The sequence below is a fragment of the Purpureocillium lilacinum genome (genome assembly GCF_023168085.1).
Source record: "Purpureocillium lilacinum CBS 284.36 DNA, scaffold_7, whole genome shotgun sequence".
Taxonomy (NCBI): domain Eukaryota; kingdom Fungi; phylum Ascomycota; class Sordariomycetes; order Hypocreales; family Ophiocordycipitaceae; genus Purpureocillium; species Purpureocillium lilacinum.
In genome coordinates, this window is record NW_027072117.1 from 348,031 (window position 1) to 361,464 (window position 13,434).

Here is a 13,434-nt window from a genome sequence, read left to right on the forward strand (position 1 = left end):
CCACAACGATACAGTTCGCGTCCGTCAGAACTTCCACTGCTCACACCAATTCCTCACCAGCTCCGCGTCAATAGGTCCCAAGTTCCTCATGGTAGGGCTTTTCTCCACCGTGCGCTTCATGTCGAAGTACACATGGCCCAGTCCGGCGCGATTAGCCTCGACCATGCCGCGATAGGTGTCCAGCAACTTGATCGCAGGGTTCCTGTCCGCGTCGACGTCTGCGTCATCGGCACTCGCCTCCAGTCTGGCCACCCACTCCTCCAGGGGAATAATCTTCTCGATCCGTCCGCCGTAAAACTCATGCAGCACCTTGGCTACCTCGGTCCAGGTTATCGCCGATGGATTGACGCCGTGGAAGTACCCCGAGATGTCTGACACGGGCATCGGTGCCGTGACTCCAACAACATCGAGGATCAACCCGGCGATGTCCTCTACAGGCGTCCAATCCACTACGTCAATCGGTCCGACGCTGTCAGGGAGAACCCCGAGATGAACTGAGCTGGCGATTAGGCTCGGAATGAACTCCTGGCGATTCCACATGCCCGTCTTGCCTCGTGGGCCACCGATCTGCCCGACCCGGATTGTCGCCGCCGGTACACGGGAGCGCTCCGCTGCAGCATCGAGGATAAGACTGCCGGCTAGCTTCGACCGCCCGTAGCCCATGTGCGGAAGAGTCAAGTCGTTCAACTGTTTCTCCGGCACTGGCTCGCCCGAGGTCCACCCATCTGCTGTACCGATACTCGATATGAACACAATTGGCACGCGCTTGGCGGCCCGACTGGCGAAGTCAACCAGATGTCGGACTCCTCGAATGAATGGCTCGAATGAGGACACACTGATGACGAAGTTCACCGGCCACGCATTATGCACGATCCGATCCGCACTTTCCAGCAGCTCATCATATTTGCTTTGCTCTAGTCCCCAAGTTGGCACGGAGAGGTCGACGCCGAGAAACTCGACCTTGGAAAAGTCCGTCGTCAAGCCTCGGTCGGAATTGAAGGCGGGCTGACGGGACCGTCCGCCGTCCTCGCCACGGTTGAGTGCAATGACTTTCTTAACGTTCGGGCTCGATACGAGACGATCGAGCATGTACGCGCCGAGCGATCCCGTTGTACCAGTGATGAGAACAGTCTGGTCCTGATCCAAAGGGTCGGCTTGATTGCCATTCGGCGCGGGCAGGTCGGTGGTATACTTCAAGACCATATCCGCGAGCGCCTCTATCTCGCGCGATGATTCACTCTGGCCATGGTCCTCGCCATGAGCGACAGAAAAGAGTCGGTCAGCCAAGGCCGTCGGAGTCGGGTTGGCGTATATAACTCGGGGGGCTACCGTGTTCTGATCCACGGCGACACCAGCTGCCTCGAGGCTCGAGCGAAGGATCTTGGAGAGGCTGATGACTTGGAGAGAATCCATGCCAGCGGCGAAGAGATCAGTGCTTGGGCCGACTCTCTCGTTCCCGATCCTGGCGTGTATGACTTCCACGATGGATTGAGCCAGGTGTTCCTTGCTAGAGAGATCTAGCCCAATTGCGTCTTGTATCTCCACCCCTTCATCCATTCTTAAGTAGAGCTCTTCGACGAAGTCTTTGTACTCGCGAACAGTTGGACCTCGCTGCACGGAACCTTTCGCAGCCCGTAAGAAGGGCATCGCTGGGTCCGACAGAACAACAAGTTCTCTGGCGATGCGACCGTGCGTGACCGTGTCTTTGTTCGCCTGCTCCACGAGCGGCCATATCTCCTCGATCAGCGCATCCGCCGCTTCTTTATCCGCTGGCGCAACGTGAGGCTCCAGAATCAGTGCAGGCTGGAACTTTTGATCGCCGACGACCAGCGCCCCTTTGATTCGTGGGTCACCGAGCATCGTCTCCTCAATGGTGACGGGGTTCAACTTCTCCCCATTCGAGAAGACGATGACGTTGTCCGCGCGGCCGTGGTACATCCAGTGATCGGGAAGAGTGGGGTGAGGTTTGAAGAGGTCGCCAGTTGACCACTCCGTCTTGTTTGGGAAGGTGTAGAATACGGCCTTGCGGCCTGGCTCCTTGGGGTCGTCGCGGCATAGGACCATTTCGAAGACGTCGGCATCCCAAGACACGGGTCGGAAGTCTGTGCCCATGTCCTTTGAATTGATGATGAAGTATTGCCAAAGCTTGGGATCGGTCTGGTAGTGCAAGATGTATGGAATACACCTAGTGATGTCAGCGTCTTTAGCCTGACTGAGGAATGGAGAGACGAGCACGGGGCGTGGCGCTCAACGTACTCTGTGGAGGCAATCATGTTGCTGAGGGAGACTCCTCGTTCCACAAGCGAGCTACCCGCAGCAGCGGCAAGGTTTCCTGTGGGCAGAAGAAAACATGTTAGCATTGGTGAGCTTATCAGTCTCCGCATGACGTCCTCGTGCACCGACCTCCGCCGAAGCCGACGTATTTCAGGGCGGCAAGAGCCTCTACGCCCTCTTCCATATGGCTTATCTCCTCGATTATAGAAGGCGGCAGCATGGCACCGTCCGCACCGGAATGCTTCAGGCTTTCCACAACCATGTCTGGGGTAAGGGGCCGATCCGTGATGCCCAGCACCAGGCCCGCGCCGTAGTATATGCCCGTCGAGGCGATGGCTGCGACTCCAGCTGCATGGAACAATGGCATTGGCAGGAAGAACCTGCTCGCACCACCCCAGTGCACCCACGTAGACGGGGCTCCGTGCAAGTCTGGACCGTTTCGAAGTCCATCGGCAATCGCCAAACCGCCCTGGCGCATGACAATCGGCTTCGGAATTCCAGTAGAGCCGCTCGTGTGAAGCACCACTAGAGGATCCCATTTCGCCTCGTCAAATGTCTTTTTGAAGACAATTGGAGCCGCGGTCGACTGGAGCCAGATGTCAGGGCTTGGAGCCATCACGACCCGCATGGGGTATCGCTCAAGCCAAGGCAGGACTGTCTGAAGATGCGACTCAGCAAAATACAGCATGCTACAATTAGTAGCCTTGAAGAGTGACAATTGCCCCTCGACGCTATTCCGGGGTGAGATGAAGAAAGCCTTGTGATGCGCTTTGATACAAGCGAGCATAAAGATTGGATACCGCACGTCGTTCGGCCCGATGTAAGCTACCGTGGGGAAGTCGCCGCTTGGGGTGTCTTGATTCTCAGCTCGCTGCAAGAGCTCATGCGCGAGATGATTGACCGCATTCGAGAGCTGCCTGTATGTGACAGGCTTCCAGCCATCCTTAGGGTCGCTGGTTGCGGGAACATGAGCGAATGGTCGGTCCGGCTCACTGGCTGCGCGCCCGTCCACGACATTGACAAGAAGGCGGCGCCCGTAGTCTGGCTCCAAGAATTGATCTGGGGCGTCGATGGCCTCGGCGCACACTTCGACGTTGCCCATCTTATCAGTTGAGGTGCCCGGTGTATTCTTCGGCGTCAGTGTTTCCGTGGTTATGGTATCAAGATAGGTCTGCCTGACGCTGTGAGCAGAATTACTGAGACGAGCGGTAGAGGGCGACTCGTTGGCATATATGTTGCATGAGATACGGCATGCAAAACCCCCCTCGCTTCAGTCCTCATCAGCCGCACTGACAAGGATATTGCCGCAATCATACGGACGATCTAGGTGTGACTTCCATGGATGAGTGTACAACGTTCAAAATACAAGTTGCACATGCAGGATATCTGGCCTATGGCACGACTTGCGGGGAGGCACGCCGCCGGCGCCGACATGAAGGGCCGTACATGTACACAACGGGGCCGTACATGTAGGGCCACGCCGTTGTGAATAGTCAGAGCAGCCTGAGACATTGTAGACGCGCGGGGACAGCCTGACAGACCGGTCCAGACTTGTGGCTGGCTGACTATGCATTCATCATTCGTAGGATCCTGTGTCTTGGTACCTTCGTTGATGTTGATCAGTGACAGCGTAGCATTCGTAAAGAAAGTCGCGATTGCTTGCTTACAGTGAGGCTGTCTGTCATATGCTGGAGACGAGCACTGCACCCTTCATTTCGAGTGAAGCTCGCAGTACATGCTGTCAATGCCACCCCGTAAAACGCAGCGAGCGTGATGCCGAAACAGTATCAAATGGACAGCGGCACCCAAGCATTGGCCTGACAAATCGTCGCTGCGCACCTGCTGGGCCGCTTCTCCAATCCCCTCTCGCAGCGCCCAGTCATGTCTTTACACGATCGTTAGGCAGAGACATGCACTTTGAGACATGCAGCTCCGGCCCGCAGCATGGTGTACCAACGCAGCGAACTGGTGACACAAGTCGCTTACACTCGCCGTCGGGAGGACGAGTCTGACTGGCCGGCAGAACGGGGCCACTCCTTTTGTCGAACTTTTGCTCGCATTGATTCAAGAGAGCCATAAAATGTATTCTCTTCCCTTTAGGATAATCATGCATACATATCCATCTGCCACGCGCTCTCCCTATCTACACCGCGATACGAAACGACCTGCGTCCGGCTTTATCTGTGCCCACCAACTCCACATCCTGGCCCTCGATAGTTAGGTCCCTCATGTCGCCCACTGGGAGGAAAATAGTCAGGGTCTTCCACGGGGCAACAAACCCAGAGCTCTCGTCTCTTGCAAAAGTTACCTCCACAACCGACCCCTTGACCCTATACGCAATCGTGTAGCTGGACACCCTGTTCTTCTGTACCGTCGACACGCCGTCGTCTTCGTACCAGGTAGTCTTATACCACCTGCCATCCACTCCCTTACCCTTGGGTGGCGGGAAGATCTCGACACCCCGGTAGTCGTCCAAAGGCAAGCTTGCGACATTCTCCTTCTCGCCGGGCGAAAGCACTTGCGCATCCCGACCGATTGGTATGGCGGAGCCAACCTTGGCGAGGATGGGTATGCCAGCGCCATGCCATTGCGCATCGACCGTAGCCCATTGCCCGGCCTCGAAGTGCTCGTACGGACTGTTGATGTTGATGAAACCTTCGTCGTCCTCGCCTGCCTTTGGAAGGTAGACCGATGCCTGGCTAACACCTGGCTCATACACACCTCCCACGAGCAGCGCGTCGCCAAGCCAATACTGTGTCTCTCCGTCTGTAATTGTTTTGTTCGTCCACACCTCTGGGTCTGCCTCATAGCCCCAGCCAGTCCATCGCTGCGGCGGCACAGCCTCTTGATGGCTGACCAGCATGAGCGAGTACAGGTAGGGGATCATTTCATACCTCCTCTTGATGGCCTGTCTGACAAGCGGCGTGACCTCGGGGTGCATCCACGGCTCAATTACGTCGCCGACGTTATTGTCCCCGCCCGTTTTGAAACAGTTGATTGCGAATCTAGGCGACATGGCGCCGAGCTGCACCCAGCGCACGAGCAGCTCAGGGCTCGGCTGGGGACCTTCAAAGCCGCCGACGTCGTGGCCGTAGCAGTGCATAAGGCTGAACCCGGCGTTGAGAGCAATGGCGTTGGCGCCCTTCATTCCAGGCCAAGACGTCACGTTGTCGCCGCTCCAGGAACTGCAAGCGTACCGAAGAGTGCCGGCCGTGGCGCTGCGAGTGAGGACAAAAGGTCGCGAGTCGGGATCCTCGTCGAGGAGGGCGTCGTGTGAGGCCTTGCCATGTAGCTCGGTGTGCAGATTGCGACCCCAAAGTCCGACCTGCGGACGAGCCTTGGCCGTATCCGATGCGTCGCGAACAGATGGCTCGTCTAAAGCGCACTGCCACTCGTCGTCGGTGATTGTGTACTCGTTGTTGTCGTTCCAGATGCAGTCAATGCCTTCTCGTCGAAGCTGACGGACCCCTTCGTACCACCACTTGAAGCCCGCCGCCGATGTGAAGTCTATGTGGCCGCCTTCGCCACTCTCGCCGCCGCCAGCGCTCCAAAGCCGGGTCACGGCAGTATCGCCAGTCCGGGGGTCCTTGAACAAGGCACCGGCCGCTTTCAGCTTTCCATACTCGGGGTGATTCGCCAGAACATAGGGCTTGACATTGGCAATAAGTCGCATGCCGAGCTTGTGATATTCCTTGATGAAGCCTTCAGGGTCCGAAAAGCGATGGCGATTCCAGGTAAAGACGTTTCGGGTCTTCGGCGGCGTCTCGGCCACTGTGTAGCCAGACGACATTTGGTACGCCGAGCAAGGAATATCGTACTCCTTCATTTTTCGCGCCAATTCTAGCAGTGCTTCTGAAGCTGGCGGGTCGTCGAGCATTGAGTACTTCATTCCACCGGAGAGGTACCCGAATGCCCATCGCGGCACAAGCAGCGGAAAGCCCGCGAGCTGTGCATAAGTGCCGACAATGTCCTTCAGAGTCTTGCCGACAATAATGATCTCTTCGAGGCCTCCATAGTCTTGTCTATAGACCTTGTAGTGTCCCCACATACCATCCATCTCCGCGCCGATGGAATACTCTCCGCGGGTGTGTGCAGTCGAGAAGAGCGCAATGCAACCTGACGGCGTGGCGTTGATGAGCAACGGAATGTTCTTGTACAGAGGGTCTGTACGGTAGACATCGTAGCCAAAACTGTCCGTGGCGGACAATTGGAAGCGCCGGCCAGAGAGATCCATGGGCGCCGCCTTCTCGCCGAGTCCGACGTGTAGGGTATTCCGCCTGTAGCGCGAATAATGCGCGACGCCAGCGCCATTGACGGCGTAAGAGCGATGCGGCACATCCTCGTGTAGGGCAGATTCAGAACCCTTCAAATTAATTGTGACGAGAGGCGCGCCATCGGACCAGTCGACAGAGGCAGAGACATCACCCAAGCGGAAGCTCTTCTTGTTGTCTGTCTGTTCGACGGTGGCCGAGCCAGGGCTCAGCTGTGACTCCAGGGCCTGCCGGGGAATGCTAGGGTGCGGCGGCAGCAGGTGAGTGTCTGATGTAAAGGTGGTCCTGAAGACATTGGTGCGTATCGCTTCCAACGTGAAGGTGAAAGCACTTGTCTTGTCGTTGTTGCGAAGGCTGATCTTGGGTGTTGACGAGTCCGTCGCGGGTTCTAACGCCCAAGCTTCAGGGGCATACTCCTTTTGAGGCATGGTGAATGAGACTTCGCTGGCGTCTGGTCAGCGTCAACTTGGGGAAGAATTGACTGTTGGTTGAAAAGTTGGCATGCATTGGCTCAGTAAGCGCGACAGGCCACTGTGAATTTATAAAACATGATGTTCTGGAGTCCTGCATCAAATGCCAAATCACGCTGCCCTGGTCGGGCTCTCGTTCCGGTGCAACGGAGCTCTGCCGAATGACGACCCGGACAAAGAGGAAAATGTCCGGCCAGCGCGGACAATAGACCGCGTGGCGGACACAATTGCCTTTTTAGCCTGCAAGACCCGATTGCGTGAATTGAAGCGTGGCTAACGCTGGTGTGTGTCTCGCCCAGGATCTGGCGGAGAAATCGAGCCAAATCCGATCGGAGAAAGCAAAACATGTCCGGTGGCTGCATTAACCCACCACTGCCGCTTACATGCCCCCCGCCTCTTCGACCCCAGGTTTTGGCCAACGCTCACCCCAAATGGAATCCCCATGGGGAGTCGGGGACCGTCCCATTTGCCGAGTCGACCTACGCCGTGCCGGGCCTCTCTCCGTGCGCCACTAGACGACGTGGATATAAACAGGAGGCAACAGCGCCTGTTGTCTGGTGGCGACGTCCCAGGCTTTGACAAGTTGATGCCTTCGAGCTCAACCGTTACCAACTTTCAGCACTGCCACATTTCTTTCCAAAGCAGCTGCCCAGCTGATTTCTTCCAAGATGGATCCCAGCAAGGAGAATGCAGACAGCATTCACCTAGAGGCAGCTCGACAGCATGCCCCTGCCGATGGTCACGCTGCAGAAGATGGCATTACAGCCGTTCCAAACACCACCACGACCGACCACTTGAAGCTCAGAGACAAGGCTGCGCAGTTCCTGAAGCAGGCTGACCACCCGGTCGTGGTTACACCCGCCGACAATGACCGCGTCCGCCGCAAGATAGACATGCGCCTCCTTCCCATCATGCTCTTCGTCTACTGCCTTCAATCGCTAGACAAGACGACTCTTTCCTACGCCTCTGTCTTCGGCATTATCCAGGATACGAATCTCGTCGGCGACCAGTTCTCGTGGCTCGGCTCTATTGTCTACCTGGCACAGCTCGTCTTCCAACCGCTGATTGCGTGGGGCCTGGTCAAGTTCCCGGTGGGCAAGTTCTCGGCAGTCATGGTGTTTTGTTGGGGTGCTGTGCTGTGTGGCATGACGGCGGCGACGAACTTTGGAGGGCTGATGGCAGCACGGCTGCTGCTGGGTGCTTTTGAGGCATCGGTTGGTAAGTCGAGGATTCCCATCCAGTATCCGTCGATGTAAAAGACTGACGATGTTCAGCACCTACATTCATCGCCATCGTGCAAATGTGGTATAGGCGACGAGAGCAGACGGTTCGAAACGCTTCGTGGTACTCTATGCTTGGCGTCGTCAATATGGTGAGAGGGAGCTCCCGGCCGGCATGCACAGTTCATGGCGTACTAATTCCGGCGCCACGTAGCTGGGAAGCCTGTTGACATATGGCCTCGGCCATATCCAGTCGCACTTGCATCCGTATCAGGTATGTGTTGGTCCTCGTTACATTGCGACCGTCGAGGCTCACCCGCTACATCTAGATCATCTTCCTTTTCTGCGGTTGCATCACAGTCGCGTTTTCCGTGGTCATGTTGTATGTTTCCCTGTGCGATTGCATCGATAGTTACTTGTAGCCGACGCTGACTCAATCTAGCATCTTCATGCCCGACTCGCCGATGGAGGCCAAGTTCCTCAATCAAGAGGAGAAGCTCATCGCGGTAGAGCGCCTGCGGATGAACCAGATGGGCATTGGATCCGGGATCTGGAAGTGGGACCATGTGCTCGAAGCGGTCTTGGACCCGAAGACCTGGCTGTGGTTCTTCCTCATGTTTGTGATATCGTACGTGCCCCCTTGGACAGATCTACTTGTGCGTGTACTAACATCAGACAGTGTCCCTAGCGGAGGCATCTCGACTTTTGGGCCCCTCATCATTGAGTCGTTTGGCTTCGACAAGTTCACCACCATCTTGTTCAACATCCCTTTCGGAGCAGTGCAAATGATTGCGACCCTCGGCGGCGCTTGGCTGTCCAACAAAATCCGCATGAAGTCGCCCGTCCTCCTACTCCTCTGTCTTCCCCCCATCGCCGGCCTGGCGATCCTTCTCGCCGTAGGCCGCGAGCCGAGCGACCGCGCCGTACTCCTCGTCGGCTACTACATCATTTCCGTCTACCCCGGCATCTCGCCACTCATCTACTCGTGGTCAGGCCAGAACACAGCTGGAGACACCAAGCGCAAGGTCACCACGGGAATGCTCTTCGTCGGCGCCAGCGCGGGCAACGTCGTCGGACCGCACCTCTTCAAGCCAAGCGAGAAGCCGCGCTACGACCGGGGCGTCAAGACGAACCTGGCGCTGTTCATCGTGCTAGCAGTGCTGATCGTACTGGGCATGGGCCTCATTTGGCTCCTGAACAAGAAGCAAGCCGCCAAGCGCAGAGCTCTGGGTAAGAGCGAGCACATCCAAGACTTGAGCATGGCCGGGCACAAAGAGGCGGCGGAAGGCGAGGTGCTTAACCACTTGGACGAAGCAGTGGGGGACAAGGCATTTGACGATGTCACGGACCTCAAGAACGAGGACTTTATTTTCGTGTACTAGAATATTCAATTCGAAATCGCTGCCATTTATTTTGCAGAAAGTAAAGCGCACTACATTAGGTGCAGACCACCCTACTTCTCGTTGACCGTCACGCCAACGGGCAGAGCAACGACCTGCTCATTAAGCTCGTATCCGCACTTCGTCGCGGTCGCAGTACCATCGGCAGCCTCAGTCAGGCAGTTTGCCGAGTTTCCGTTGATCAGGTTGCCAGAGACGGCGTAGCTCCATCCGTCGGTGTGGCAGCCCGAGTGGCGCGAGAGAATCTTGCCCTCGGCGTCGACGATGCACTCATCGGGGCGGAGAAGGCTGTTGATGTGGCCGTCACGGCGCACCTGCCACGTCTGTCCATCGGAACCGTCGCAAGCCTTGAAGCTGACCTTGCCGGACTTGTCGTCTGTGAGGCACTTCATGCTGAGGGTGTTGAAGATGAGACCTGTGGGAGTGACGGGGCTGACGGACTTGGCGATGCGGAAGACGGCAGTGCCGTGCGACGGGACGTTGCTCGCAGTGATGCCACCGCTCTTGGCGTCGACCTTGGTCGTCTTGCCCGTCCAGAGGTCCTTGACAGAGACGTCCTTGCCGCGGCGGAGAGCCTTGGTGGACAGACCGGCGCGCTCCCACGACACGGTGAGGCTGCCAGCCGAGGCGCCCTTGTTGAGGACAGTGACGATGCGGTCGCCGTTCTCAACATCCTTGGAAAGCACGTCCCAGTTGCTGTCGCGGCTGACGAGCGTGGCCTGCTGAATGAGCTTGTCCTGGTTGATGGCGATAAGGTCCTTGTTGGAGAGGTACTCGACCTCCTCCTTGGTGATGGCCGTGAGGTCGGTGCTGAGCAGCAGAGGCGCGCTGAAGGTACACCACAGAGCAAAGTGGCTCTTCTTCTCGTCGAGGGTGTACGACGGGTGGTCGACGTTCAGGAAGTCGGGGTCGTTGAAGAAGCCGACCCTCTGGTAGCGCGCCAGGCGGACGTGCTGGTCGTAGTTGTACATCATGCTGGGCCACGACTTACCCTTGGGGTAGGTCTGGATATCGGCCGAGTGGCGTGCAAGGTGGCCCATCTTCTGCGCCCAGCCCATAACGGTGTACCAATCGGTCAGGTTGTCCGCGCCGGAGAAGTACGCGGGCGCCGAGTCGGAGAAGATCATGGCCTCGGGGTCCTCGGTGATGAGCTTGCCCCAGCGGGAGTACACCTCTTGGTACACGGGCTCGCCACCGTCGGGCAGGTTGCAGCCGTCCATCTTCAGGTACTCGAAGCCCCAGGCCTTGAAGTCCTTCCAGTCAATCTCCTCGTGGTCGAGCGCACCGGGGTAGCCGCCGCACGAGAGGCTACCGGCGTCGGTGTAGATGCCCGGGATGAAGCCTTTGGACTTCATGTACGAGGTCAGCCACGGGAGGCCCTTGGGGAACTTCTTGGAGTCCCAGACCATGGAGCCGTTGGCGGCGCGCTCCATGGTGGACCAGGCATCGTCGAGGTTGAGACGGTTATAGCCGACGTCGCGCAGGCCAGTCTTGATGAGAGCCTCGGCGGCGTCGACGAAGATGCCCTCGGTGATGTTGGTCATGAAGCGGGCCCAGTTATTGAAGCCCATGGGAGGAAGCGGCAGCAGAGGCTCGGAAGCGGCAGTGGCGCCGCCAACCAGCCCTACGGCTGTAAGGGCAACTTGCGACTTCATTTTGGATCGAGTCTGACTGGTAGTCGCTTTCCGAGAGCTCTTGGTCAATTGAAGGGAGAAGTGCTCAGTGGCTTCGTGGAACCAGCCTGTCTGACAAGCTTCCATACAAAGATTGGCCGGCGGTTTGGCGAGTATTTAAGCGCTGGACCCTGATTGACACGACCGGAGGTAGTCCGGTGCCGATCCCCGTCGACGTCGCATCCAGCAAAGAAACTCATCCCGTCCTGCAGCTTCACCCGCGTGTAACATTGACGATCGCCATCGCGATAGTCGAAGAATCCGGGGTTCGCACGAAGCACCAGACGAGAAACGGCAGGACGGACACCGCGGCCAACCGAACATAGCATCACGCTCATCCATTGTATCCGGTCGCATGGCTCCAAACCCCAGAGCGGCGGCGAACAAACAATGCGCCGCCGGGCTCTTCCCCAAGCCACACGCGGCACGACGAGCTAGAGAGGCTGACGTCAATGCCGGCGGCCCGGAGGCGGAGCCGTGCCCTACGAGCCCTACCCCAAACGGCAGCTGGGAGCTCCCTTGCGGAGCCTCGGGCCTGCGAAAGCGGAGCAACTTGGCCCGTCGGCTCTCGTCTGGGCTCTCCTGTGCCGCCCCCGTATCAATGAAGATCGATTCACTTACTCAATCGATGGCAGCGACTCTGCAACGTTGCAGGGTTCGTGCAACGTTGCGGTCGGCAGTAGAGGGCGATGGCCTTTTTCTGTCGAATACGGGAATGTGCTGTTGATATAGAATCGCATCGTGTTGACGATGGGCTTGATCGGCGAGAGCTCAATTGCCCGTTGGTGCGCTTCGAATTCGAGCGCTTACATGGAGGCTGACCGATACGAACACGTCCGTGCCATGCAATGTTGTCTGCATTTCATGTTGATGTTCGAGAGAAAAATGGAACTGAAACATTATCGAAGTCCATGTGAATTCGCGTAATTCGTGATGTACGGCGTTGAAGCAAGCGGTATTGTTGGTCACAGTCTTCTGGCGCGCGACTTGGTCACCAGGGATGTCACGCTGCTTGCAGTGCTTACGGCTGCCTTGCCGAGACGTAGAGTCAGTGCAATTGGGCTGTGAAAGGACAAGAGACTGCTCCAAGGATCAGTTTCTCACCCATGAATGGCGCTTGCTTTCACAACAAAATAAAAGAGTCGCCACTTGCGAACCAGCTTTGGCACGGCAATGGTAAGCTATGTACCCCTTGGCACCAGATGTAACCCCAGCGCTCTATCCATGGCCCCAGCGTTCGGCAGATCCTGCCGACGACAGCCGTCGGGACTTTGTTCTGATTCCAATTGATCCCCTCTTAGACAATATCTAGTACAATTGCACACACCGAAGCCGCATTTGCATCGTCGTGGCTTCCCATCCGGCATGCTGCGTCCAGTCCATGTAACAGACCATTCGACCATCCTCGCTTCCATCAAACAGTCCTGTCCATTCCGATTAGATACCGATCGCCCAAGGCAACGCCCAAGCCTCAACTCTTGCCACATGGAGTGCTCAAGCTCAGGCGGGGATCCGTACCCGGCCCAAGCTAGTGCAGATCTTCGGTTCAATGCGGAAGCTCGCAGCACGTCGTTCGTCTTGCCCCCCGCTTCCCCTTGTGGGGGATCTCCACCCGACACTGCGCCGCTTGCCCGCCCGTGTGCCCTGATGCCTGCCTGCCTGCCTTGCTCCAGACGGGTGCTGTACAACCCTCTTCCCGACGGCCCAGTCGCATCGAGCGTCGCATCATCTCGCATTGTTCACGCGCTCCAATGGCCTTGCGCGCTTCTGCGGCCGACGTTGCGACTCTAGCTCCGATGTTCGCCTCCCCGCGTGTCTCCTCCCTGGCCTCAACCAGCACGATGGGTTTTAAGCTTCTCCTCACGACACTACGCGTCGTACGGGCAGGTGAGATTAAAAGGGCAATGGCCCGCCCGTCCGTCTCTGGCCCAGGACGCCTGATTCCAGCAGACGGGCAAGCTTAAGCTGCTGCAACGTTGTTGTGCTGGCGGCACTTTTGTTTACTTTCAAGTAAAGATATCGGATCTCTGTGCCAAGCAAGGACCCGTTTTGAACCGAGATCTGGCGAAGACGCCACCGGTTGCCTACCCGCTCTCGCAAGCTATTGATTGACCCGGCCCGCGAGC

The 13,434-nt window shown here is 57.5% G+C and overlaps 4 protein-coding genes across 4 annotated transcripts; 1 reads left to right on the forward strand and 3 right to left on the reverse strand.

The window, feature by feature from the left end:
• Positions 1-24: 24 nt before the first annotated feature.
• On the reverse strand, positions 25-3,376 carry PLICBS_009018 (putative NRPS-like protein biosynthetic cluster; the record flags this gene model as incomplete). The annotated part of the gene is made up of 3 exons (XM_018327804.2): positions 25-2,185; positions 2,257-2,332; positions 2,404-3,376. The coding sequence occupies 3 exons, from the start codon at positions 3,374-3,376 to the stop codon at positions 25-27; spliced, it is 3,210 nt and encodes a 1,069-aa protein (XP_018173520.2).
• A 1,041-nt stretch (positions 3,377-4,417) lies between these two features.
• On the reverse strand, positions 4,418-6,973 carry PLICBS_009019 (uncharacterized protein; the record flags this gene model as incomplete). Its single annotated transcript, XM_018327805.2, has 1 exon — positions 4,418-6,973. The coding sequence occupies one exon, from the start codon at positions 6,971-6,973 to the stop codon at positions 4,418-4,420; it is 2,556 nt and encodes an 851-aa protein (XP_018173521.1).
• Positions 6,974-7,683: 710 nt separating this feature from the next.
• PLICBS_009020 (uncharacterized protein) lies at positions 7,684-9,617 on the forward strand (the record flags this gene model as incomplete). Its single annotated transcript, XM_018327806.1, has 6 exons — positions 7,684-8,233; positions 8,290-8,387; positions 8,450-8,509; positions 8,565-8,617; positions 8,678-8,863; positions 8,915-9,617. The coding sequence occupies 6 exons, from the start codon at positions 7,684-7,686 to the stop codon at positions 9,615-9,617; spliced, it is 1,650 nt and encodes a 549-aa protein (XP_018173522.1).
• A 71-nt stretch (positions 9,618-9,688) lies between these two features.
• On the reverse strand, positions 9,689-11,290 carry PLICBS_009021 (uncharacterized protein; the record flags this gene model as incomplete). Its single annotated transcript, XM_018327807.1, has 1 exon — positions 9,689-11,290. The coding sequence occupies one exon, from the start codon at positions 11,288-11,290 to the stop codon at positions 9,689-9,691; it is 1,602 nt and encodes a 533-aa protein (XP_018173523.1).
• Between the last annotated feature and the right edge of the window lie 2,144 nt (positions 11,291-13,434).